At 53.0% G+C, this 27,142-nt stretch overlaps 3 protein-coding genes across 6 annotated transcripts in view; all 3 read left to right on the plus strand.

The window, feature by feature from the left end:
• Positions 1–8,877, plus strand: part of SCN4A (sodium voltage-gated channel alpha subunit 4) — a 42,421-nt gene extending 33,544 nt beyond the window's left edge. For 2 of the 3 annotated variants that reach the window (XM_083877342.1, XM_083877341.1), the window contains 7 exons: positions 601–723; positions 957–1,235; positions 2,454–2,507; positions 3,934–4,071; positions 4,584–4,688; positions 5,383–5,653; positions 6,091–8,877. In XM_083877342.1, coding sequence (XP_083733468.1) covers positions 601–723; positions 957–1,235; positions 2,454–2,507; positions 3,934–4,071; positions 4,584–4,688; positions 5,383–5,653; positions 6,091–7,280 — 2,160 coding nt within the window. In that variant the 3' untranslated portion in view covers positions 7,281–8,877. Of the gene's footprint in view, positions 1–269; positions 336–600; positions 724–956; positions 1,236–2,453; positions 2,508–3,933; positions 4,072–4,583; positions 4,689–5,382; positions 5,654–6,090 lie in introns of all 3 variants that reach the window. The other variant, XM_083877340.1, reaches the window with a different exon arrangement.
• Positions 8,878–11,279: 2,402 nt separating this feature from the next.
• On the plus strand, positions 11,280–18,355 carry CD79B (CD79b molecule). 2 transcript variants are annotated; one of them, XM_083877475.1, is made up of 7 exons: positions 11,280–11,415; positions 13,248–13,289; positions 14,175–14,483; positions 14,995–15,113; positions 15,381–15,422; positions 15,760–17,474; positions 18,060–18,355. In XM_083877475.1, the coding sequence occupies exons 1-6, from the start codon at positions 11,349–11,351 to the stop codon at positions 15,856–15,858; spliced, it is 678 nt and encodes a 225-aa protein (XP_083733601.1). In that variant the 5' UTR covers positions 11,280–11,348; the 3' UTR covers positions 15,859–17,474; positions 18,060–18,355. The 2 variants fall into 2 exon arrangements, with proteins under 2 accessions (XP_083733601.1, XP_083733602.1); XM_083877476.1 differs by having other exon boundaries at positions 15,760–17,458; positions 18,045–18,355.
• Positions 18,356–21,225: 2,870 nt separating this feature from the next.
• Positions 21,226–25,447, plus strand: LOC310918795 (somatotropin; the record flags this gene model as incomplete). Its single annotated transcript, XM_083877771.1, has 5 exons — positions 21,226–21,235; positions 22,112–22,275; positions 23,028–23,144; positions 23,486–23,647; positions 25,247–25,447. 5 exons carry the CDS (start codon positions 21,226–21,228, stop codon positions 25,445–25,447), a joined length of 654 nt encoding a protein of 217 aa, XP_083733897.1.
• Between the last annotated feature and the right edge of the window lie 1,695 nt (positions 25,448–27,142).

Genomic DNA, 27,142 nt, shown 5'->3' on the forward strand with positions numbered 1-27,142 from the left:
TTAGGGGCTGTTGTAAATGGGCCTAGATTGTATTTTAGAGGTTAAAGGGGTGGCTGTGGAATGAGGGCTTACACCATTACTTAAAGTGATGGTCCCCCACAGGAAGGAACACTTCATTCCTGGTTGCAGAAACCTTTCAAACCCTTCTGTTTTACACCCAAGCCAAGAACAGCCCCTGCAGTTCCACCAGGCCCAGTAGAGCTGTGAAGGGACATGGGGTCTCCCAAATGGTCCGTGACAGAGCAATCTGTCCTTTCTGTGCCCCACAGCCATTCCACCCTCACACTCAAGAGGTGTCATCCTGCCCCTGGATCCCTGGAAGTGTCCAAGACCAGGTTGGACGGGGCTTGGAGCAGCCTGGGACAGTGGGAGGTGTCCCTGCCCATGGCAGGAGGTGGGACTGGATGGGCTTTAAGGTCCCTTCCAACACAAACCATTCTGGGATTCTGTGACACTTGAGGTGTCTGGTCCCCCAAGGACTCAATGTCTGTGTCCCAGGAATGACCGGAAGCCCGAGGGACTGGGGAGAGAGGGAAGGGCAGGAGCTGTGGTTGTGTTTCCACCCGAGGTGCTGCTGGTCACTTGGGCTGCTCCTTCCAGGTGTCTCTGGTCAGCCTGACAGCAAACTGGCTGGGATACTCAGAGCTGGGAGCCATCAAATCCCTGCGGACACTGAGGGCTCTGCGACCTCTGCGTGCTCTATCCCGGTTTGAGGGCATGAGGGTAAGTGTGTCCCCATGTGCTGCTGACCCTGACAGGGACATGAGAGCCTTCAGCAGCCCCCTACATCACAGACATCCCAGTTGGTTTTCAGGGACCTCCAGATCAGTGGGATCAATGCTAAGGTACCTTTGGTCCAGTCTGACCTCACTTAGTGCTGCTGGGGAGGGCAAGGTTGGGGCATGAGGACATGAAGGTTCTATCCATGTCCCCCAAGGTCTTTTCTCTCCTTGCAGGTGGTGGTGAATGCCCTTCTGGGTGCCATCCCCTCCATCATGAACGTCCTGCTGGTCTGCCTCATCTTCTGGCTGATCTTCAGCATCATGGGGGTGAACCTGTTTGCAGGGAAGTACTACAGGTGTGTCAACACCACCACGGGCGAGCTCTTCGACATCGACGTGGTCAACAACAAGAGCGACTGCATGGCCCTGCTCTACACCAACGAGGTCAGATGGGTCAACGTCAAGGTCAACTTCGACAACGTGGGCTTGGGATACCTGTCCTTGCTGCAGGTGGTACGTCATGACATCGGGTGTCACCATCCAAGATGCATGGAGCAGGCCAGTGGGATGAGCATCAGGCTGGATGGGGTTTTTTAGCTGCTTCTTAGCTCCAAAGCTGGTTTTTAACACCAAAAAAAGCCTTAGGAAGGGGTTTCCTCCTAGCCAAGGAGGAAAAGGGGCAGGGTAGAACATGGGAGGGGAAACTGTCACCAGGGATCTGCTACAGATAGCACCAAAGCTGGCGCTGCAAAGCAGCCCCTGCACAGCACAGGGTGCAGGAGTCAGGAGGGGAGGCCCTGTTTTACCCCTGCACCCCTTTGGAAAGTTCAGTCTGCTCCAGCCATAGGTTGTGGGACTTTGCGTGGGGCAGGTGACAACTGGAAAAGTGGTGCACGTGTCTCCTGTGGGCAATGGGCGAACGCAGCCGGGTTCCACCGAACACCCCACAGCTGGGCCAGGCAGCAAAGGGGAACTGCTTACCACAGCTTGAATAAAAATATAGGTGTGGGCTCCATTTTGGGGCAGGCTGGGGCTACTCCCATCAAATCCAGGGGAACTGGTGGCTGCAGAATCGGAAAACAAACCCAGCTGATAACCCTGCTTCTAAATTCAGCTTCCTCTTCAGCCTTGTTGTTCCATCAGATTCAGGAAACAAGATCTGCAGAGCTTTTGTTTAACAAATCAGCAGAAAAAGGCTTCAAGAGATGCAGTGGAGACCCTGTAAAAGATTTGGTGTAATCCCCCACCCCGCTGGGATGGGAATTCAGCAGAACCAGAGGGAGGATATGGATGCCAGAGCTATGGAGGTGACACAGTTTGGGACTGGAAAGGAGGCAGCTGGCCCTGGCACAGCTCTGCCTTTGGGAAAATGACTTCAAAGTCAAGAGGAGAAAGGACAAAAGAGTCAATTGCTTCTTTGCCCTTCTATATTTGCAGTGGTGTTTTGGGAAGTCACTGGTAACCTCAGCCCCAGAATGGTTCATGCATATTCACATGGGAATTTCCATATTTCTGGGATATTTTTGTTGTGAATTCAACCCACGTTCTTCTCTTGCCATTCCTAGAGAGAAGCCAGAGTGCCCAGAGCTAAACCCCAGACATGCACCCATCACCTTCCCTTTCTTCCCAGCCCCAAACAACTCTCAGAAAATATTCTTCTCCACTGCCACAGAATCACAAAATCCTTTATGTTGGAAAAGCCTCCAAGTCTGACCATTCCTGTTCCCACAGGCAACCTTCAAAGGCTGGATGGACATCATGTATGCGGCTGTGGACTCACGCGAGGTGAGGGGACACGCAGGGACACATCACTGATTCCAGAGGGGGATTACCCTTGGCAGACTGGGAACAGGATCCCAGAACCGATGCTGGGATGAATCCTCGGCTACAGCATCACCTCTGGCTCTGCCTTCTAGTGCCAGGAGCTGCCTGCATCCCACCCATGACTTCAGTCAGGACATGGGCTACAGGGTGGAGAAACCCGAGAATATATCAGCACAGTTTGTGTTGGAAGTGACCCTAAAAACAATCCAGTGCCTCCCCCTCCCATGGGCAGTGACGCCTTCCTCTATCTCAGGTTGCTCTAAGCTCTGTCCAATCCAGCCTTGGACACCTGGACAGCCACAACATCCTGCTGAGGTGCACAGCCTCAAAAAGGGCAGCCATGTCTTCCTGTACCACCCATGTCATTGTCACCTGCAGCCTGGCCCCACGCTGGGCTCCCACCCCACCCCACAGCTGGGGCTGAATCTGCTCACTCAGCTTCAGTCCCAGGGACCAAAATCCCTGTTCTGCCCCCACTGCTCCAACCTGGAGGGCTTGTCCTTCTGCCTGCTGTGACATGATGTCCTCCATGACCCCTCTAGCTGGGAAAGCTCATCCCATCCTGGAGAAAGTGCCTGGCTTGCCTTGAGCAGTCAATGTGTTATGAGAAGAGAGCAGCCAGCATTTAACCATTGGGTTCAATGAGTTATTAAAAAACCCCAAGTGTTTGAAGAGTGTTGTGCAAAGGCTATTCCTACTATCCATCCCCAAAAGTGTCCCGACAGCAGAAGGGGTTTCCTACTCTTCTCCAATTACTCTGGGGGTCACCCCACACACCCACAGGCCTGAAGGGGTAGTTTTCATTGCTTTTTTTAGCACCCTTCCATCACCCTCTGAAAATCCCTCAGGACTTTGCCTCACCTGGAGCAAAGTGGGTTTGGGAGAAAATCCTCTCTGTTCTGCAAGAGTGTTCCTCAAAACAGGGGAAGCCATTGGGGTCACCTTGGGGTGTCTCTGGTCAAACACAGAGCAAGATTAAGGGATGCTCCTTGGGATGAGGATCATTGTAGAGGGTTGTTGGGCTGTGTCACCCAACTGTGCTGGTGTGGCAAATTAATCCACTTTTCCTTTCCCCTCTCAGATATTTCAGCCCTTGGAATGCTGATTATTGGGAAGAAACTCATTTGCTCATTAATATCACTGCAAAGGGGATCCTTTCCTATTCCCCAGCCCATGCTGTGGGATCAGGGGTCAGGATGTCCTTGTGCCTTAGTCAGTGTCACATGGATGTCCCTTCCCATGGCTTCGTCCATTGGGAGCACACGGCCAAAAGTTTTGGAGCAGCCACCCCCTGGCTCTGTCCAAACACCACAAACCCTTGTCTGGGGGCCTGGGGACACCTTTTTGGGACAGAGTCAGTCTCACATTTCCCGTCTCTCCTACCCAGATTGAAGATCAGCCACAGTATGAGATCAACCTCTACATGTACATCTACTTTGTCATCTTCATCATCTTCGGTGCCTTCTTCACCCTGAACCTCTTCATCGGTGTCATCATTGACAACTTCAATCAGCAGAAGAAAAAGATGAGTATTTCCTGGCTCCTGAGGTGCTGCTCTAGGCTGGAGGGGGCCAGCACAGCAGTGGGGTGATGAGACCAGGGCCACTATGCCCAGGATGGATCCCAGAATTCTTATCCATTAGTGCCTTCCTGCACTGGACAAGCAGCACATGGAGCTTTGTGTCCTGGTCATAGCAGATACAGAGAACTTAATTTATGGGTGCAGAGGGAGGAAGCAAAGGGAGGCTGTGTTTTCTCTTGCCTGGGCCATCACTTTTATTTTCTTTTCCCATCCTGGGATCATTTTCCCATGCATGAGGTTGAGACTCAACTTCTGCTTCCAAGCCAGTAGCTCAGGACTGACAGCCCAGAGCAGGGGCTTAGCAGAGGGTGGGCAGGGCCAAGCACACTGGTAGTGCTGAGCCAGGTCTGCAGGACACAGAGAGGACACCTTGCTCCCAGCAGGATCTCTGAGGGGCTGGAGATACCTGGTGGGAAGGGAATTCCTGAGACTAACAGCAGTGATTCCCTTTATACTTTGGAGGCAAAGACATCTTCATGACAGAGGAGCAGAAGAAATACTACAATGCCATGAAGAAGTTGGGCTCCAAGAAACCCCAGAAGCCCATCCCCAGGCCAGCGGTATGTTGGGCTCATCCTCCTGGAGTGGAGCACACAGGGAACACTTCAAGGCACCAGCTGTCCCAAAGGGAACAAGAAGGGTCCAGGGAAGACCATTTGCCCCACTGTTACTCTTCAGACAAGACCTGGCCAAGAGCTGGGGCTTCAAAAAGAGGTTGACATCAGGCCACCTCCTTTGGGTCTGCCTGTTAGCCCTTGGTCTGCTGGCAAGAGCAATGATGGGGTTTCTTTTGCAGGAATTTGGGGTTTTTCCTAGTTCGGCTCCCAGCTCCTCTCTGGAAGGAAGTGGGCTCAGGGAAAGCTCAGCTTTCAACCCACCAGAAGGGACCCTGGTCAAGCCAAAACATTCTCAGTTGTGATTTGGGTTTTCCTAGCCCTGCACAAGGGAGGTTCTTCCCATGTGTTAATTTGTGCCCTATTAGCTGTGGGTGTAACTAGCAAGTGGCTGTGCCCTGTGCCCATTCCTCCTGGCCGTGGCGTTCCCAGGTGTGCTCCATCCTGAGAGGTGCTGAGATTCCTCCCCCTATAACTTTTGGGGCTGTGAGAGCCATGCTGGCCACAACCCTGAGGTTTCCCACACTTGTAAATATGGTTCCTTCTTCTCTTTCTGTTATGTTTTTGTTTTGTTGTGTCTGTCCCATGTTCCCACCTCTTCTCTGGTGCTCCTTCATCGCCCTCGTGTCCCTCGTTGCAGAACAAAGTCCAAGGGAAGGTGTTTGACTTCGTTACGAAGCAAGTGTTTGACATCACCATCATGATCCTGATTTGCCTGAACATGGTGACCATGATGGTGGAAACAGACGACCAGAGCGAGCTCAAAACCTCTGTCCTCTACAAGATAAATCTGGTCTTCATCGTCATCTTCACTGGGGAGTGCTTGCTCAAGATGTTCGCCCTGCGCCACTATTTCTTCACTGTGGGCTGGAACATCTTCGACTTCGTGGTGGTCATCCTCTCCATCCTAGGTGAGTCCTGCTGCTCCCACCTGTCCCTCAGAGATCCCACTGGGCAATGAAGACTGGAAATGGTCTCACTAATCCACACCCACTGAGCTGTCACTGGACCCCACTTGCACCCATCCTTTAAGCAGGGCCAAGCCAGCAGGACTCTGAGACATGACAGATGTGAGGCCACTGCAGGCCACCAGGCTGGGCGAGGGGCTGGGGACATCTCTGCTCCTCCTTGGTGTTATTTCCCTTGGTGCTCTCTTTCTCTGAAACAAAGCAGCCAGAGTTTAACCTTGGGCCTGTGTTCAAAGGTTATTTTTTAATGTTTTCCCTGTCACTGGAGGAGCCATCGGGGGTGGCCTCACCTCACTGTGTTTGCCCAGATGGAGTGGAGCAGCTCCCCTTCACCCTCTGTTAGTGGCACAACAAACTCATCTGTCCTTCATCCTCCACAGGTATTGTCCTCTCGGACATCATCGAGAAGTACTTTGTGTCCCCAACCCTCTTCAGGGTCATCCGGCTGGCAAGGATCGGCCGTGTGCTCCGGCTGATCCGAGGAGCCAAAGGCATCCGGACGCTCCTCTTTGCCCTGATGATGTCCCTGCCTGCCCTGTTCAACATCGGCCTCCTGCTCTTCCTCGTCATGTTCATCTACTCCATCTTTGGGATGTCTAACTTTGCCTACGTCAAGAAGGAGTCAGGAATTGATGACATCTTCAACTTCGAAACCTTTGGGAACAGCATCATCTGCCTCTTCCAGATCACCACATCAGCGGGGTGGGATGGGCTCCTCAACCCCATCCTCAACAGCGGCCCCCCAGACTGTGACCCCGAGCTAGAGAACCCCGGGAGTTCGGTGAAAGGAGACTGTGGGAATCCCTCCATTGGGATCTTCTTCTTCTGCAGCTACATCATCATCTCCTTTCTCATTGTCGTGAACATGTACATCGCCATCATCCTGGAGAACTTCAGTGTGGCCACAGAGGAGAGCAGCGAGCCCCTCTGTGAAGATGATTTTGAAATGTTTTATGAAACCTGGGAGAAGTTTGATCCAGACGCCACCCAGTTCATCGCCTACAGCACCCTGTCTGACTTTGTGGACACCTTGCAGGAGCCACTCAGAGTTCCCAAGCCCAACAAGATCAAACTCATCACCATGGATCTACCAATGGTTGCTGGGGACAAAATCCACTGCCTAGACATCCTCTTTGCCCTGACTAAGGAAGTGCTGGGAGACTCGGGAGAGATGGATGCCCTGAAGGCCACCATGGAAGAGAAGTTCATGGCTGCCAACCCCTCAAAGGTTTCCTATGAACCCATCACCACCACCCTGAAGAGGAAACAAGAGGAGGTCTGTGCTACCAAGATCCAGAGGGCTTTCCGGAGGTACCTCCTGCGGCGCTCAGTGAAGCAGGCGTCCTACATGTACAGGCATAGCCAAGACACCCTGGGCCAGGACGCGCCCGAGAAGGAAGGACTGATTGCCACCAGAATGCAGGAGATGTATGGGAACACTGGGACAGATGTGGAGACAGCCCCTGCCCTGGGCCTTGAGCCCATGCCCAGCTCAGAGACACCCCAGTATGCTCCTGAGGAGGCACAGGCTTGGGATAAGGAACGCGTGGTCAAAGAGTCACTGGTGTAACACAAGGAGATTCCACCTCTAGCCCAGCCTGAAGAGACTTCATTTGTATCTCCTGTTCAAAGCTCTTCCAGGCACAGATCTCTAGATCTTAGATATTGAGCTATTTTCAGATATTTTAAGCAACCACCTTGAATTTCAAAGCAGGATCTCCTCCTGATCCTGGGTTTCACAGCCCACTGCACTTGCAAAGAGCTTAATTCTTTATTCTTTTTCTTATGAGAACTCAAATGTGAAATCTGTTGTCAGTGAAAGAGAAACAAGTTACTTTTGAAATGATCTCATCACTGTAACGATGGTTTTCAGGCATGAACAGAAGAGTATGGTTGTTCTTTCACTTAAAGTAATTATTTATTAATGTTATTTCACAATTAAGATCTTTTCCTGTATTTTATTCTTCCAGAGTGCAGCCAAGCAATCGGTGAAAGATGAGCCAAGTGAAATAATATTAAGAATAATTACAGAAAACAGAAAGTTTTGTGAACAAAAATCTCCAAAGTCTTAAAGTAGCACCTTTCTTTTGAACCTCTGAATAAGCTTGATTATTTTCTTGTTACATACAAGAGAAAGTGCAATTATGTCTTAAAAATTGGTTTGCAAAGCCAAAGCAAAGCAAAGAATCTGCAAATTTGTTCTCAGGGTTAAATATCAGGTTTTCAAGGTCTCTGAATATGCATTGAAACCAGAAATCATTCAGGTCTCTGTAGGATGAATGTAAACACTATTTATAATCAGGTTCTACTCAGTTTTCCCATTTCCATCCAGTTTTTGTGGCAGGAAAGCAATGGGCAAGGTAGGGTTTGGGCCAGGCAGGTCCTCACCAGGAAACCTCCAGGCAGAGGAGCATTTTCCCAGGGGGAAAAGGTATTTACTGTTCTTCACACAGGTGAGCAAAAGGAAAGTAAATCAAGGAAAATGGCCCTGGCACAGCTGTGGCTGCCCCATCCCTGGAAGTGTGCAAGGCCAGGTTGGACAAGGCTTGGAGCACCCTGGGACAGTGGAAGGTGCCTCTGCCCATGGCAGGGGGTGGCACTGGATGAGCTTTGAGGTCCTTCCAACCCAAACCATCCTGTGATTCTGTAAAAAGTAGGCGAAAGTCCCCAAGTTCACCTCTGACCATCTTCCGCCTTCAAAAGGGAAAAAAAACCCTCTTGAGATCAAAGTAAACATGAACCAAAACCTCTTCCAGTTCAAACAAGGGCTGTTCCTGAAGCCAAAGGCTCTGTCTTTTTGTACTCTGATGATTCTCTTCCTGGGCTGCTTTGGGCACCACCCTCACGGACGCCCCACAGCCAGGCTGGCCAGGAGTGGTGCTGAGCTTGGCTTGCACCCATCAGCTGCCAGTCAGGTGGCAGAGCTAGGGACACTCGGTTTGTCCAGTGGCCTTGTGCTCTCATTTCCATGTCAATGCTCCCTGCAGCAGGAGCCTGAGCTGCTGTCGCTGGTGTTTCCATGGGAAGAACACCTGGTGTGGCAGTCCCTGCCCGGATCGTGGTTCACAATCGATGCTGCTTCTACGTTTGTGTCGTCAGGGATGGGGAAATGCCCCAGAGCAGGGTTTGTGTGAGCTAAAGCCGTTTTTCTTTGTACATTTCTTACAATAAACTGTAAATTATCTGTTATTACGATACCAAGAGTGTTGGGGTGTCTTGGGGTAGGAATGTTTTCCCTGCCCTGGGAGGGGTGAACACTCCTTCCCTTGGCTCCCTCTGCTTGGTCTTGGACCTGCCAGCCCCAGCAGGACCTGGGGGTCTTACCCTACACAGGAGGCCTCAGGGCTGTCCCCTGGGACCTCCAGCCCAGCTCCCAGAGCTTCTGCTCTGCTCGTGGTCCCATCCCCTGGAGCCCTTGGTACTCGCTGACACTGGGAGCCACAGGAGACGCTACTGTGGGCTCCACCAAGGACAGAGGAGGGTTTGGAGGAGGTTCGAACCCCTGAGTTGGGCCACACAGGCTCCAAGCCCACCCCAGCAACCACGTGGGAGCAGGTGAGCATCGCTGGGAGAGGACGGGGTGGGTGAAGGAGGTTCTGCGTCAGCGAGGAGGAGCCGCCCCCGGGCCCCGCTGACGTCCCCGGGGACGCTGGAACAGCTCGTCCCGGGGCTGGCGTAAGCCGGGCACAGCCGGCTGTGCACGCGGGCGGGGGCTGCAGGGGCCGGGGCACAGCCCACCCGCCCCGGCGCTGTGAAACCCAAACCCCAGCCAACAGGGAAGGACTGGGGAACGTGGGGAAGGTGCAGCTGCCGGCAGTGGCTCTGCTCTGCTCTGGCAGCTGTGGAGCCAGAGTGGCCCAGGGGAAGAGGCGTGGGGACATGGGACCCTCCCCATGGGGCCACCAGGTTCCCCTTTACCCCATGATGTGGTTGCTGTAAGGGGAGACTGAGCCCCTCTGTGCCTTTCAAGGGTTCCAAGGAGCCCTCAGGCAGCACAGGGGATGATTTGGCCACTGTCAGTGCAAACCCTCCTCAGTTTGTGCCCCACTCCTGGTTTTACTTCAGAGGACTTTCTCAGGAACCTCCAGCATCCCAGCTCCCATCTGCAGCCCCAGAGTGCCATAAAAACCGCTCCAGTGCCTGCCAAGCACGTGGGCATCCCTCTCCCTTTGCCCTACTGGGATATTAGGGCCAGGCTCTGCTCTTCCAGTCGTACCCAGGGGTGATGGCAGCAAGAACTTGGTAGTGCTGCCCCTATGTACAGACCAGGAGAAGGTGCTTCTCCCATCATCATTCCCTCATGGAGACAGTTTTTCTCTAGAAAACTTTATTTCTCTTGCTTCCTGTCCCTTTGTATGCAAAATCAGGCTGGGGCTGGTTCCCAACACCCATCAGATGCTCAGAACTGGCAAAACACCCACCCAGCCTGCAGAAGAAGAAGGTCTGGGGAGGCCCCGGGCAGTGGCATTGGGCTCTGGGGACCAACACGACTGGCAGAAGTACCCAAAGGTGTTTTTCACTGGAGTTACAGTTCAGTGCTCACCCACAGTCGATAACGAGCAACAACAGAGGGGCAGAGCCTGGGGGAAACTGTTTCTGCATCAGAGCTCACCTTGGGGGGCCTCACTGTGCTTCCCTGAGGCCTGACTGTCTCAAAGGTTCCTTGGAGAATGCTCTTGGAAGTGGCAAATGGGGTATGGAGAAGGGGTGGGTACAGCTGGCATCCAAGTGACTCCTTATTTTAGCCATTTCCTCCTCTCATCTTCTCCCTGGAAGTGCTCAAAAAACACGTGGATGTGGCACTAGAGGTCATGGGCTAGTGGTGATCATGGTGGTGCCGCTGAGCTGATGATCCTAAAAGTCTATTCAAGCCATAATGATTTTGTGATTGATGGATGTTTCTATGATTTTAAATTTCTGGTCTCCCTGGGATGCAGGGATGGGAGCTGGGGGACCCATCCCACTGCATCCCACAACAAGCAACTCCACAAACATCCCCTATTCTTACCCCATTCCTGCTGCAACTCTTGGCTACTGGGCCACCATCAATCCCTGCGATCCCCTTCAGGGCCAAACACCCTGAGGGGATCTGTAGACCTGGGAGGAAACCCTGAGGGTCACCCCCATCCTGTCCCCCCAGGGATATGGCCAGGCAGCACCAATCCCATTCCTGGACACATCTCATGCTCAGCCCAGGTTTGGCACATCCTGCTTTGCAGATGGGCCCATCTCAGCTCTGCTGCAGGTCCACACCAGTCCTGGCCACCTGCAGGGAATACTGGCACCATGGGGAGCCAGCATGGGACACGAGGGTAGACAGTGCCCAGGGATATGAGGGTGGACAATGCCCAGGGATATGAGGGTGGACAATGCCCAGGGACAGGAGGATGGATGAAGCCCAGGGCCCTGGGGCTGGATGGTACCCAGCCCACAGGCATGGCCGCCCCAGCGTCTGCACCGCATTCAAAACCAGCCCCGAGGGAAAGTCCCCAGCGGGGAGGATTTACATGAGCAGGAAAGGGGCCGAGCTCAGAGCAGCAGCTTTGCCATTTTTAGGTACTGAGGCCAGGGTGGTGGGAGCAGCCGCTGTTTCTGCAGAAGCACAGGTTGGATGTTTGCCTGCCCTGGGCACTGAAATATGGCTGATCTGGGCACGAGGCTCTGGCTGCTCCCGGTGACCCTCTGGCTGCTGGCCCTGCTCACAGGTAGGCACCAAACGGGCTTTGCACTTCAGAGCATGGAGCCAGGACAATGGCCTGGGGTGTATCCCCTGCTCAGGGGCTTCCCCCAGCTCTGCCTCTCAGGGCAATAATTTTTAGCTTTGTGCTGGTCTCTCTCAGTCCTGGTCTGTGCTGGGAGAGCATACAGGGCTCGGAGCCCAGCGCCTGCCTTGGCTTTGGGTTGTGCTTCCCTCGAGGGTGTGCAGCCAGGACATATTCTGGGGCAGGCAGGTGGCTTTGGCCGAGCGGGTGCAAAGCCAGCCTGGCTGGGGCTGCAGGTGGCAGGAAAGAAGGCTTGTTGAGGGTTTTTTAACCATTTATTACTCTCAGAGGCCTGGGAATGGAGCTGGCACATCCCCGAGGCCATGGCCAAGCCACATCTCTGCTCTGTGGGGTTCAGTGCCCAGGAGCAGAGGAGAAATGAGAGGAAAAAGGTTTTGGGGGTGATCTCTAGGGTCTGTGTGAACATCCCTGCATTGTTCCCCTTGGAGAAGCAGCAGCAAAACCCAGGACATGGCTCCTGTCCCCTTCCAGCTCCTCTTGCCTGGTGCAGGGATAGCTATGAGAACCCGCAGCAAATCCCACTCTCAGAGGGAAACGTGTGCCCACAGGAAAAAGGGCCTTTAAGGGTTCCTGTGGTGGCCACACAAGTCCAGCATGGATTCAAGGCTGCAGGATTTGAACTTGGCTCTCATGGTGGCTTTGCGGGAGGACAGGGGAAGTTCAGCTCACCTGTGGCTGCAATGGAACTCCTGACTTGGAGGGGTGTGAGGGCTTTCAGGTGAGGGACCAGCCTGGTCTTCCTTTAGAAACATCAACAGAACCTGGAGAGCAAAGCCTTGGCCAGTGGCACTGCAGGTGACAGGGACACACAGCCACTGCACAGCCAGGACAAAGGGCATCTCCCATCCTGGAAAAAAAATGGAATGGGGCTGGAAGGGAGGATTTGCCTGCAGAGTGCTGTATATGAAAGTCAGCAGGGACCTGGAAGGGGCTCTGGGGCAATTAGAGGAGCCCCTGTCCAAGCCAGGAGGTCCCAGCAGGCTGTGAGTCTGCAGGAGAGTGGCACAAAGCTCAGGCTGGGGAATTGAACTCTTCTTTTTCTGTTCCTTCTTCTCCTTCTGGGGATAGGGAGGATTGCAGCTGCCCTGCAGGGAGGTGCTGCAGCCTCATTTCTGTGCCAGCTCCTCCACGGAGTGTGGTGAACCTCCATCATGAGGAGGGAGCTGGGCACTCAAGCGGGGCAGTAAACAAGGCTGGGGCTTCCTGCCCAGCTGCAGCAAGAGGAACCAGGCCCAGCAGCACTGGAGCTGCGGGCAGGGCACCCGTGGGTGCTGGGGGGGTCCCCACCTCACCCTGCTTCCTGCACTGCAGGTCCCACAGCACCAACCCACAGCCCTTGTCCCAGGGGGCTGTGTGGCCACAGGATCTGGGAATGCCCCTGGCCATCGCAGGGCTCTGAGCCCAGGAAATACCAGCAGGAAAGGGTTTCTGGTTGGTTCAGAGAGTGGAAATGCAGAGCTGGGAGTATCTGGAACCTTCCCAAGAGACACCAGCCTTGGGGACATTATAGGGAGCTGGTTTCACTGGGGTATCAACCAGAAACAACTGGGAAAACTTTCAGGAGACAGGATGGAAATTGAAGGGTTTGTACCCAAATCTGCGCTGCCCCAGGTGCTCTGAGAGGCCTCTGCTGTTGCTCCTCAGAGCTCCATCCCATATGGAGTGGGCAGGAAGGGCCCAGGGCACGTTCATCCCACTGGGGACATTCTGGTGGGCTCCTAGCCACGATCTCAGACCCTTCTCCTTTCTTGCAGGTGGGATCTCAGCAGACAAGTGCAACACCAGGAACAGCACAGGTACCCTCAGACATGCTGGGCTCTTCCCCTGCATGTGTCTCCCAGGGTCCCTCCTGTCCCTACAGAGCTGCTGTCCCACCACCCACAGGCCTTTCCCCCCACAAAAGCCATTCCCAGGCTGTGACATCCCCCATGGCTCATCCCCAGTCCTGCACCTTCCTCTCCCTCTGCAAAGTTGGATCTGTTTTGTCTTTCCTGAGCACCCACAATTTTTCCCTCTGCATTTGCTGCATGACCAAGTCTAGGACCAGCACTGGGCTTGTGCCACACCACTTGTTCCACAGTCCTTGTGCCATTCCCTCCCATGGGGCTCTAGGGTGACCTCTGCAACCCAAACAGGCTCTCAAAGTCACCACTCTGGGACTAAAACATGGCCAGAAAATATTAAATAAACGAAAAGGCACAAAAATGTGGAAGCAAAAGAGAAACCAACTGGGATTCCACAGGCTGTAATACTGGAGCTGGGATTAACTAAATGTGCACAGAGAGGGGTGGGAGCAGGACTGAAGTATTGAAACAAAGGTATTCCCTCAGAAAATTGGAGTTTCCATTAAAAGCAGACTTCCACCAAAAGCCTCAGATCTCATAGAATCACAGAATATCCTGATTGGAAGAGATCCACAGGGATCATCCAGTCCCACTCCTGGCTCTGCCCAGGACACCCCAACAATCCCACCCTGGGGATCCCTGGCAGCACTGTCCAAAGGCTCCTGGAGCTCTGGCAGGCTTGGGCTGGGACCATTCCATGGGGAGCCTGGGATGAGGATAATTCACCCAAACCAAGCTGGATGCTCAAAGGCAGCATGAAAATGGGTAGCTCTTTGTTTGGGAAGTGCTGAGGGGATCTCATGGGAGTGACGGTAGTGACAGCTTTGTCCTCTGCAGGTAGCAAGTGTCCCCCGGTGTACCAGAACCTGCGGTATGTGGCCATCAAGAAAAACATGCCTATCTACCTCATGTGCTACTCTGAGGATGCCCAGAGCATGCAGTGGTACAAGACAGCAAAGTCCAGGGATGACCTCGGTGTGCTGGATCAGAACACGTCCAGCTACAGCATCGAGAGGACGAGCGCCTTCATCAATCTCACCCTCTTCAGGGCCACCTCCCAGGACAGCGGGATCTATGTGTGTGACAGGAAGGGCCTGGTGCAGAAGGAGAAGCTGCACTCGTGTGGGACAGAGCTCCGGGTCATGGGTGAGTGGCAGCTCCCCATCCTCCTGCACACCAGAAGATGTTTTTTCTCCTCCTGTCCCATTTCCCCCTCCATATGAACCCCACATAGTGCTCCCACAACTCCTCCTCTCCCTATGCTGGTGGGACCCTCCCTGACCCAGCTGTGGGTGCCCTGTGGCACCACAGAGGTTCTGTTCCTCACTGCCAGCCCTAAGGAGCAGGACAATCTCCCTGAGTCTGCCCTGGCACGTCCATCCTGCAAAAACCAGGGACATGTTCCTCTGATAAACCAGATTTGTCCTGTTCCTGGTGACTGCTGGGTACTGCCCAAGGTGTCTCATCCCAGAGCTGGTCCCTGGTGCCAATCCTGGGGGCAGCTGCAGTCCTCTGGTCTCTCCCAGTGCAGAGGACAGGTCACCCTGGTCCCCACATACCCCCTTGGTGACACATTCTGGCCATGGCGAGCTCATCCCCCTCCCTGCAGCCCAGCACAAAGGTGAGACCTGGGCTCTCCCTGTGCTGTTGCTCCCAGGTACCAGCAGCATCCAGCAGGTCCAGAACAGGAACACGCTGAAAGATGCCATCATCATCATTCAGTCCATCCTTCTTGTCATCTTCATCAGCATCCCCATCCTCCTCTTCCTAGATAAGGCAAGTGACAGTGCCTCCAGCAGAGGGGATGTCCCCAGCTGGGCTCACAGCAGTATTCTCCAGTGCATCCCAGGCAGTCCTGGGCATGGGATGGGTTTGGGGTTGTGGGTGGGAACACGGATATCTGAAGTGGCAACATAACCCTCTCAAATGCTGTGTGGGGACTCCATGGATGTGCCTGTGGAAGTGGTAGGGCCTGGCCTGGGGTACCAAGGCTGGGGACAGGGGACCTGGTGGGTGCTGACACCAACCTGTGGTTCTCCATAGGGTGAAGACAAGAAAAGCCCAGAGGAAGACCACACCTATGAGGTAATTAATGATAGCAGGACCTCCCTAACATCACCCTGGGCCTTGACACAGGGGTTCTGCCCCTGCTGGGTGTCTGCTGGGGGTCACCTTGCAGCCCCTTCCTTGGGAGGAGGGTCAGGGCACCTTCATCCCAAATTACATATCAGCTGTGCTGAGCTGCCTCAAGAAGCAGCAAGCTCCCATCCAATATCCAACATCCAGCCATCTCCACCCTCTCTCCCTGTCAGAAGCTGCTCCAGTCTCAGGGGCTCTGGTAGGGTCCCCAGCTGGGTGTCCCAAGGGATGTGCTGTGGCTGGAACCTCCTCTCATGTCCCACCCTCCTTGTCATTGCTGCAGGGGCTGGAGGTGGAGCAGATGGCCACCTACGAGGACATCACTCCTTTCCGGGACGTGAAGGCCAAGTGGGCAGTGGGGGAGCACCCAGGTGAAGAGTGAGGAGTCCTGCACCCTCTGGCAGGCCCTGCCAGCACCCTGCCAGCCCCCGTGGGGACAGATCCCCTGGAAGCACAGCTCTGCCTGGATCCCGGGCTGCAAACACTTGCACAGCCCCGCTCAGGGCTGGGATCCTGCTGCCCTGGGGTGCTCACATGTCCAGGCTGTGTCTCCGAGGCTGCCCCGCCCTGGCTGTCACTGTCCCCACCCCGCTGACCAACCCCTAAAGCCTCTGTAGAAATTAGGAGCCACCTGTGATCCCCCCAGTAGCAAACTGGTTCCACAGCCTGGCCAGCCCCACACCCAGCACTGAGCTCCAGCCTGGTCGGTGCCATGGAAGGACTAGGAATGAGGGATCTGCTCCAACCCCACCACCCTGGGAAGGACAGGACCAGGCACTACAAGGATACTGCCAACAGCACCGTGTGGGTGTTGTGAGAAGTGGATTCGAGGCCACTCTTCAGCTGTCAAAGCCATGGCTGTGTCCACAGGCCCAGGTGGTCTGAGGTGGAGGATTCCCCAAAAGCATCTCTTTTTTCTCCAAAGACTATGGAAAAGATGGGGAGAAAGGTCTCACCCAAAGGCTTGCTGCTCCCCAGGCAAGAGCTGGCCCCTGTCACAAGGTCAACCCCATGGTGAGGGACAGGTGTGACCTCAGAACATCTGGGAAAGTTGTAAACTGTGGGACACAAACCTCCAACTGCTTTTGAAGTCCTAATAAAGGTAATGGGTAAATCCTCATCTTGCTCCATCCTGCTGTGCCCATTCCAGAGATGTCCCATAACCCTGCTGCTGATTTCCTGGGAATAACAAGCAGCTTTCTGGGTCCCACTTAGCTGGAAACCAAACTTCACCTCTTCAAACTTCACCCCGAGGCCAGGCAGGGATGGAAAACCAAGAGCAGATGGGAGGCTCCCTCTAGGGACCTCAGCAGTCCCAAAATATCGGCTTGGGAAGGGACAAAGAGAATCACCAGGATCCAAAGCAGGAGAACAGGGCCCAAGATCAGCAGCTCCACTCTCAGATAGATCTGAAGGAGAAGCTAAAAAACATCTGGAGATTGGGTTTGTAATTAAATTATCTTGGCATGGCAGCAGCAGCTGAGAGTGGTGGGCTCAGGGTCAGCTGGGCACCCAAACTGGGGCTAGGGGCTTGTCTGGACAAGGGTGACAAGGACATTGTGGCTCAAACTATCCCCTCTCAGAGCCCAAGGCCTCTGTGTCTTGATGGTTCACAACATTTTGGGCTCTAAGTAGCTCCTGCAACTGCTCTGCACCCCAAAAACAGCAAGAGAAAGGTAGAATTCTAAGCAAAAAGGGCTTTTTAGAAGTAACAGGATAGTTCTTTACCAGTAAAGCACCTCTGTGGAAAACTAGAATTCATTTTAAACAGCACAAAACCCAGCACTTTAAAATTGATTTTTACTAGTTAAATAAAACTACCCCAAATTAGTTCTGCCACATATATAAAAAAGTTATTTAAGCATATTTTACTTATAAAATGGGTTAATTAAAAATGGAGCATTCACAGGGAGAGAAAAGAACTGGCTTTTCCTGGTTTCCACGTTTGCCAAGATATTAGGACTAGCAGAGCTCATCCCTCCGTTCCTTGTTGTTGTGGTTTGAAAACAAAACGAGTGAGAGGCTCCAAGTCAGAGATATAATTTAATGAGAAGAAAGGTAAAAAGGTAAAAATAAAATAAAATAAATGCAATAACACAAAGAATCACTGACAGGGTCAGAATACAACCTGAGCAGGATGGTGGAAGCAGTCCAGGTGAAGTGCTCTTCCTGAAGCAGTGATCCTGTAGAGAGGTCTGGGAGCTCTGGTCCTCTGAGAATCCAGTGGGTAAGTGCCCACTGCACTGTCCCAAATCCCAGCTTATATCCAGGTGAGAATGCTTGGCTCCTCCCCCTGGGCAGAGCACCTCACAATAGCATGAGAAGTGTGAAATGTGTCCTTGATGGCCCATTAACAGAGATAACCCCTGGAGGGAGTTACCTGTGACTCATGGGCCATTAGCAGGAGACACCCCAGAAGTCATTAGCAGAAAAACACCCCAAAGGCATTAATGGGCCATTAGCAGAAAAGGCAGGGGGCTTGGGAAAACACTAGCCCACCTGGTTTCAACAGTTCATGAGGATGGTGATAGAATAAATACTTTGTGTACATCCTACACTGCAACCCAGGACACTTGTTTTAAGTTTTGAAAAGGAAGATGGAAGTTTTTTCTGGCCTTCCCAGCTCCAGATTCCTCAGATCTGTGTAAACAACTCACTCAAATGACTGAATAGAATAATAGAAAAAATAAAGAAAATTTGCTGTTTGCACCTGGTGAGGAGCCACTGATGTCAAAAGCAGTTTTTGTGACTCCAGTCCTGCTCTGCTGCTCCCTCGGACCAGGGCTTTGGCCCCCTTTAAAATGGCATAAGTAAATAAATATTTCTGTAGTGCTGTTGGTTTATTTGAAATGCTTGGAGTAGTTTCTAAGGAGCCTGGAGATGGGGGTTGGTTTCATTCTATGTTGAGGGTGGCCTGTGTTTAAAACACATTTAATGTAAATAAATATATCAGTATATACAGTCCAGGCTCTGTATTTTGTCCTAATTTCTGTCATCAACTCATGGAATCACTCAGGTTGGAAAAGCCCTGTAAGATCATTGTGACCGCCAGCACTGCCAAGGCCACTACTGGCCCATGTCCTCAAGTGCCACATCCACACAACTTTTAAATCCTTCCAGGGATGAGGACTCCACCACTGCCCTGGGCAGCTATGCAGGGATGGACACAAGGAAGGAATTTTCCCTATCCAACCTATCCCCTGGCACAGCTTAAGGCTGTTTCTTCTTGTCCTTGGGAGAAGATACCAATCCCCACCTGGCTACAACCTCCTTGCAGGTAATTGTAGGGAGGGAAAATCCCTGTTTTCCATCGGGATGCTCAGGCAGACAGGAGGGGTTGCAGGTCCTGGAGAAACTGACCCTGAGAGTTCAGCCTCATCTTTCCACAGGAGTTCAGTGAAACCCAGCAGTTCCAGCTCTGGTAAATAATCCCCATGAATCTGAAATGGAATTTCACTTGGAGCAGTGAGTTAGGAGAGATCATCCCCCACACCCTAAACCCTCGGCAGAACTGGGCTGTGGCTCAATAGCAGCTCCTCGGTCAGGATTCCCCCGAGCTGGGGATCACCCGGGGTCTTGGAGCACACGGTGCATCCAGGAAAAGATGTTTCATTTGTTTAAAAGCTCAGAGAAAGGTGGGTGAACACGGAACCATCCTGAAGAGAATGGAGGTTTTTTTCCTCTTCCAAGGAATGTGGAAATCACGGAGTGTGACGCTGCTTTAGATAGGATGCTGTGGGTTGGAAATGCAGGAGTTAGAGAGGCGGAAAATGGCCCGGCTGAGGTTTGGGAGCCGCTTATGCAACCGCGGCTCTGCCCGCGGCTCTGCCCGGCCCGGCGCTCGTCATGCGCCGCTTCTGCCTCATTTACTGCCCAGACAGCGCCAGGGACAAAGCCAGCCTCGGGGAGCCGTCGGCCCGGATCACCCCAGCCCCTCCGTGCCGGCTGCGGCACAAATGATGTGAATTCTCCCCGCTCTCTCCGCCCGCGCCGCGCAGGACACGCGGGAGCTGCAGTGACACGGCAGCGTCATTCAGGGCTGGGCTGGGGAGCTGCGGCTCGGCTCATCCCTGACCAGCGCTGACAGATTTAAACACGACCCGGAGTAGAAAACACAAAAACACGCCCAGATGTTGCCGCAACGGGGTGACGGGACACCTGATAGCGGCAGGACCTGCTGTTCCCTCTGCTACCGGGACTGACATTTCCCTGTGACCACCGCGTCTCCAGCAGCAACATCCAGGGGCTTCTCAGAACAGCTCTGTTCTCCCTCATGTTTATCGAGCAGCTCTTCTCTCTCTACTCCAGCAGCTCCAGCGGCTCCGGGGGTGATGCTGCTGCTTGGAAACCGAAGGCACACAGAGCAAAAACCGGGGCCTGGGGGAGCCAAATCACCTCCCAACACAGGACATCCCCTGAACACCAGACAAAGGCCAAACCAGTCTGGCTTGGGGAAATGGGGGGTTTATGCAAAGTAAAAGTCCTTTAAATGCTCATCCTCGGTTCTATCTTGTTTTTCTCAAATGCAGGGATGGGTAAAGCTGTGTCCTGTCTGCTCCAAGGCCAGGTTGGTTGGGGCTTGGAGCACCCTGGGACAGTGGAAGGCATCCCTGCCCATGGTGGGGAGTGGCACTGGATGGGCTTTAAAGTTCCTTCCAACCCAAACCACTCCAAGATTCTCTGATTCCCTTCCCCATCTTCTCTTCCCCATCCCTCCTATCTCCTTTCCACACCATTCCTCTTCTTAATCCCATGGTATTTCACATTTGCATCTCAAGCAGGAGCAGGAAGATGTACATGACCAGGTTCTCCCACAGCCTTGTCCAGCTGAGGATCAGGAAAAGCTCCCATAGCTCTGGATTTGCACTGGGCAGGTTGGAATCCAAACCAGCACCAGGGCAGGACAACTCCTTGTCACACCTGTGACAAACCAGCTCAGCAAAAATGTTTGCTGATTTGACATTTTGGGGGAAATTGGAAGCAATTCCTTGGCAGAAATAGGATTCATCTGACAACATGCAGCCAGCTCTATCCCCACAAACAATAGAGAGGAAAATATTACACAATTATGGAATCTTTTAGGTTGGAAAAGGTTTTTAAGATCATCAGTCCAACCATTCCCCCAGCACTGTCATGGCCACCACTGACCCCTGTCCCCAAGTGCCACATCCACAGAGCTTTAAATCTCTCCAGGGATGGGGACTCCACCACTGCCCTGGGCAGCTGTGCCAGGGCTGGACACTCCTTTCAGGAAAAACTTTTCTTTAATATCCAACCTAAACCTCTCCCGGTGCCACTTGCCACTTGCTTTAAGCCAGGAATGTCCCAAGCGGGCTGGTCAGCCCTATGAACTGTGGGCCAAGACTGCAGAGCCAGGCAGGAACATCAGGAGGATGCAACCAATTCCTCCACAATCTGATTTGGGATGGGTCTTGCTGTGATGAGGAAACTTTTAATTGCCATAAACAGGAGAATATGGCGAAATCATGGAGCACTGGTCTCATCTCGAGGCAAACAAACCTCCCCAAGCTGCACATCTGTGAAAATGCCTGTGATGAGGTAGCACCACCGTGAACAATTGTGCATTTATGCAGGGGGAAGGTGCTGAGCTGTTGTTGTGATCATGGACACACAGATCCATTTTAAACAGACCCCTTGCTATATAAGGGGGGGCTCCACAGTTTCCTTCATCAGGTGAAAGGAGGAAACATTCCCAACTAAGCCACACCTGAGCAGCTCACCAGCAGAAATGGCTCCAGGTACATTTTATTTCCGTTTTAAAGGATTTCCAGTGCTGGGTGTGTAGGGTGACAGGAGATGATGATGATGGGATGGTTCTGTGGTGGGCTACACACACTCCTTGGCATCTCTAAATTAAAATATGGCAACTTCTAAATCCACGAAAAAGAAAACCTTTCCCTGCAGTGTGACTCTAATCCATGAATTAATCTTTAACCTGAAATGGGCAGGGAGAGTGTTGTGAGCTTGAGGAACAAGATCAAGCCACAGTTATAATAGTTACTATTACTATAAATGTTGGCAGAGATAGTAAAACTCATATTCCAAACTTCAGACAGGGATGAGGATGATGTCTAATAATGTCCAAGTCCTACAGGCTCCAGGGCATTCCTCATCCCCAGGGTCTTTGTTTGAGATGGGCTTTGTGGTCTGTGTGACCACAAGTGGATACTTGTGTTGGATATCATGGGTTGAAAACTTCTAGGCTTGACCAAGATCACCAAATCCTAAAGGTATGATCCAGGAAGCAAAAGCAGCCGGTCACAGCACAGGTGATGCCATCAGCTCTTGTCCCAGTGAGGGCAGTGACAAGGCCAAGGGGAAAACATGACTGTGTCAGGGAAAACCACTCCTTAGTTTTCATGGAGCAACCACAATTCCAGCCAGGAAGATGCTGCTGGTCACACTGGGAGCAGCCCCAGCCTTGAGGGCAGGTCCAGTGAAAGGGTTGCCCTCAATTTTGGGGAGGGCTGAGCCCACCCATTGTCCAACAGGGCACCACTGAAGGTGAGCATGGATCCAGCACAGGCAGAACAGGCTGGGAATTAATTTCCAGGTGCCACCTCCTCCTCAGCACAGTCCCCAAGGACTCCCAACACCTTCCTCTCACTTTGCAGGGTCCTGGCTCTCTCCTCTGGCCATTGCTGTGATCACCCTGGGACTGCAGTGGCCACAGCCAGCTGCCACCTTCCCAGCCATGCCCCTGTCCAGCCTGTTTGCCAACGCTGTGCTGAGGGCTCAGCATCTTCACCTCTTGGCTGCCGAGACCTACAAAGAGTTTGTGAGTGCTGTGGCCTGAGGGCACCTCCTCTGTGTTTCCTTGATGGCTCCAGTACTGTAGAATTTCACAGAGAATTCCCAGCTGTTGCTGTCTTTGCCAGCTCTCAGGAAGAAGAAAGAACCTTAAGAGGATAGGGCAGATTGTGTCCCACCAGCCCGGACACTGTCACCCCTCTGTCCCCTCTCTGATGCCTCCATGGGGCCATTTCCACCTGTGTCCAGACCCACTTCACAGGGGCAGCTGGGAGATGTCACAGATATTTTGCAGGACTTCCCTGTGTTTGTCACCTTTGTCCCTGGGAGGGTCTGAGTGCTTTAACCCAGCAAGTGTCTGCTGCTGCCCAGGAGTTGGCATGGGCTGTCCCTTTGGCATAGGCTGTCCCTGGGGATCATCTCCTCCTTGGGAGAACCTGTCCCAGGTGTATTCTGTTCCTCCTGCTCCTGCAGTTTGCCTGGAGCAGTGTCTGCCCACCCTTGTGACACCCTGTGGTGACACTTGAGTCACCTGTACATGGGTACAACTGGCCCTTACTGAAGGGCAGCACCTTGCCCTAGGGAGAGGGAGACCTTCAGGGCAGCTGTTGTGTCAACAGACAAACTCCTGTTTCCCAGCTCTCCACCCTGCCCAGAGGCACCTCCTGTCTCCCATTTATTCCTTGCAAAGAGGAACCATGCAGAACAGTTTGGGAATTCTCTGTGCTCTTCTCCAGTCCATGGGCAGCAGACCTGAGTGAATCTGGGATGTCTCCACAGGAACGCAGCTACATCCCAGAAGACCAAAGGCACACCAACAAAAACTCCCAGGTAGCCTACTGCTACTCAGAAACCATCCCTGCTCCCACAGGAAAGGAGGATGCCCAGCAGAAATCGGTGAGTTCTGACCTGGGGCAGGGACAGACCTGTTTGTAGAGTCCCTGCTGCAGGATCAGAGGGTTTCTACCTGTGAGACCTTTGGTGTTTTCACCCTCCTCTCTCTTCTTTGCTATTTAAACCCTGCAGACTGTTCTGGGTTAAATCATATTCCTGCCTCCAGGATGAGAAACACTGCTGTCCGCACGGGACATGGGGCTGGGTGGTGCCCTCAGCCTGCAAACTGAAGCTGCAAGAGCAGTGTCCCTCCCTGGGTCACTCCAGGCTGTTCCAGAGGGAGCAGGACACTCCACCAAGAACCACACCTACTCAGCTTTGACCCTTTCCTGCCTCAATTTCAGGACATGGAGCTTCTCCGGTTTTCCCTGGTTCTCATCCAGTCCTGGCTGACTCCAGTGCAGTACCTGAGCAAGGTGTTCACAAACAACTTGGTTTTTGGCACCTCAGACAGGGTGTATGAAAAGCTAAAGGACCTGGAAGAAGGGATCCAAGCTCTGATGAGGGTAAGTCCCAGCATGACTGTGGAATAACAGAGATCTCCCAGGCATGGGGCACTCTTGAGGATCCACACACCGTGAGAAATCTCCCTGCCTTCCACAGGGCATCCTTTGGACTTTGCTTCCCTTTAGATAACAAGATCCTGATCCCCCAGTGCACAGGTCCCATCACTGAGGAGGGTAAGAACACAGGACAGGTGTTACCAGCACTGCCACAACCCCTCAGGGAGCAGAATCCACCAGGAATCACAACATTACATATCCAAAATCTTTCCAAACACAGCACCAAAGAATTCCCAGTTGCTGAAATACATCGGACAAACAGCAGCACAATGTTTGTTACGTCTCCAGGGAAAGTACTTTGAAATGGGGCAAACTTTGCAAGATTTGTAACCTCACAACATTTTAAAAACACATTTTTGTGCAGGGAAGGACTTGCTCTGATATTTCCCTCTTCCATTAATACAACACTCCAAGCTGAGAGCTGGAGGGTGATCTCTCCAACAAAGATCTTGTCAGAGAATCCCAGAATGGCTTGGGTAGGAAGGACTTTAAAGCCCAACCAGTGCCATCCCCTGCCATAGGCAGGGACACCTTCCACTGTCCCAGGGTGCTCCAAGCCCTGTCCAACCTGCCTTGGGCACTGCCAGGGATCCAGGGGCAGCCACAGCTGCTCTGGGCACCCTGTGCCAGGGCCGCCCCACCCTCACAGGGAGGAATTTCTTCCTGAAACTTAACCTGAATGTTCCCTCCTTTAGTTTAAAACCATTCCTCCTTGTCACTCTTCCTCTCTTTTATAAGCCCCTTTAAGGTCTTCTTAATTTGGGGTTTGTTGTTTTAAATTAAATTGCCCATTATCTGCCAGGACACCTTTTAGTTATGCTTATTCTACAAGTTTATCTGCCAGCATCACCCTGAAGCAGTAGCTGTGAGAAATGAGTCTGGGCCATTATTTACATCTTCTAGCAGTTAAATAACTCTGCAAGTCAGGCCGTGTGAGCAAACACAGACCTTCTGTGCTGGAGTAAGCAGGCAAAGGAATCAGGACCACTGCAGACTTTGCTCTGCATTCCATATGTGTTTGGGCATTGAGAAGCCACACACAGAAATGACACAAATACTTCTTTTTCACCAATTGATTTCCCTTTTCACCTTTTATGACATTTTTAACTTCACCAAAACCATTCTGTTGCTGAGCACAGCACGGGGAATGGCTGCCTACAGATCTCCAGATGGGGATGTGGGATCGGATCACAGCTTTGGGAAAGTGGGCAAATAGAGAATTATTTGCGCAGTTCCCCATCTCCTTGGCTGGAGGGGGTGCAGAGAGACCCTGTGATTTTGCATTTATTTTAAGCCCCCCCAGGACACTCCTCCCTCTCTGCAGCCCCGTGTGTGTCACTGAGACACTCAGTGTGGCATCATCCCGCGGCACCACCTCACCTGTGCGTTCTGCCACACACACGCCCAAAACCACGTCTGAAATCCCATTTAAGCGGGGGGGGCGGGGGAAGCCCCCTGACCTCTCCCAGAGCTCGGCAGGAGGTTTTTCCCTGGGAGATGCCCCGGCCCCGCCTCTCCCGGGATGTCCCCGTTGTCCCGCAGGAGCTGGAGGAGCGGAGCCCGCGGGGCCCTCAGGTGCTCAAACCCACCTACGAGAAATTCGAGCTCCACCTGCGTGGCGAGGACGCGCTGTTCAAGAACTACGGGCTGCTGTCGTGCTTTAAAAAGGACCTGCACAAGGTGGAGACCTACCTGAAGGTGATGAGATGCCGGCGCTACGGAGAGGGGAACTGCGCCCTCTGAGCCCGCCCCGCTCCTGGGAGAGGAAACTGGAGAATAAAACCCGCTACTGCCGACACGAGTCTGGCTTTTGGGGGGGTACAGCATGTTCGGGGGAGTGGGGGGGGGCGAGATGCCGCAGGGGCGATTTGGGGCTGGGGGGTGAGGGTTTGGGGCTGGGAGGTGTATTTGACGTTGGAGGATGAGGATTTGGGGCTGGGAGGGGGGATTTAGATCTGAAAATTTGATTGAATTTGGAGCTGGGGGGAAATTGGGGTGGATTTAGGGCTGTGAGGTTGGATTTGGGGATAGACTTGGGACTGTGGGGTGGATTTGGGGTGGAGGGGCACAATTCGGGCTGATTGGGGAGTGGATTTGAGGCTTTGGGGAAGATTTGGGGGTAGATTTGGGACTGAGTGGTGGATTTGGAGCTGGAGGATAAGGACTTGGGGCTCTGAGGGTGAATTTGGACCTAGAAGGGTGGATTTGGGGCTGGGGGGGGTTGAGAGTGTATTTGAGGCTGAACAGTGATTTGGGGCTGGGGGTGGATTTGGGGTGGGAAGGATGAATTAGGGCTTGGATTTAGGGCTGGAGGCTGAGCTGGGACTGAGGGGAATGAATTTGTAGCTTGGGAGGGATTTGGGGATAAATTTGGGACTGAGCAGCAAATTGAGGGCTGGGAAAGTGGATTTGAGGTCTGAGGAGGGTGGAGCTGGGGGGTGAATTTGGAAGGAGCTGAGTCCAAGGTGGTCTTAGTTGGTGGTGCTCATGAGGTAGGTGCTGGGGCCAGCCTTGATACAAGCCAGCCTTGAGCAGAGGATTTTCCTGTCACTGAGTTTGGGAATACCACAGCTTCCCTGGGGAGGCTGTTTTGTGGCCAGAGCCCACTCACTTGAGTAGGTACAGGCACTTCTCAACACAAACCTCATGGCAAAGGGGGAAAAGCTGACAGCAAGCGAAGCCCTGGCCTTGCAGGGTCATGTTTTGTTATTAAAGCAGATGAAAGGAGGGCACAGAAATGTGTCCCCAAAACCCCTCAGTTGTTGTAGCTCATTTCCAGTGCTCAGCTCTATCACTGCTTGCTCTTGTGGTGTCATTTCCTGAGACCCTGATGTGCTTCCATTCATCCCACAAAAAGGAGGGTTTGAATTTTCTTGTCTGCTTGGAAGGAGCCAAGTCCAGGATGGCCTTGGCTTCCCTGGAGCTGCTCCTGCCGTGAGCCAGCCTTAGGCACTGCCCGGGCTCCCCAGGGAATGGTCCAAGCCCCGAGGCTGCCAGAGCTCCAGGAGCATTTGGACAGCACTGCCAGGGATGCCCAGGGTGGGATTGTTGGAGTGTCTGTGCAGAGCTAGGGGTGGGGCTGGAATGATCTTCCCAACTCAGGATATTCCATGGTTCTGACTCCTCCTGGAGTTTGCCTGGAGCAGTGTCTGCCCACCCTTGTAACACCCTGTTCCCTGTGATGACAATGAGTCATCTGCTGCCCATGGGCACAACTGGTCCTTACTGAAGAGCAGCATCAAAATGAGCGTTTTGGGGTGTGACACAAGCAATACCCATCGGGTTTTTTGTTTATCAGTTGAGAAGATGGAATTTCTGCTGGTTTGCTGTCTCTCCACACTCCCCCTTGCAGCCCCTGCTCTCCAGCCCCTTCCAAAGCCACAGAGGGCTGACCTGACTAGTACTGCCCACAGGGGAAGTGAGCAGGAGAGTCAGAAA

This window comes from Zosterops lateralis (assembly GCF_965231275.1).
Source record: "Zosterops lateralis genome assembly, chromosome: 24".
Taxonomy (NCBI): Eukaryota; Metazoa; Chordata; class Aves; order Passeriformes; family Zosteropidae; genus Zosterops; species Zosterops lateralis.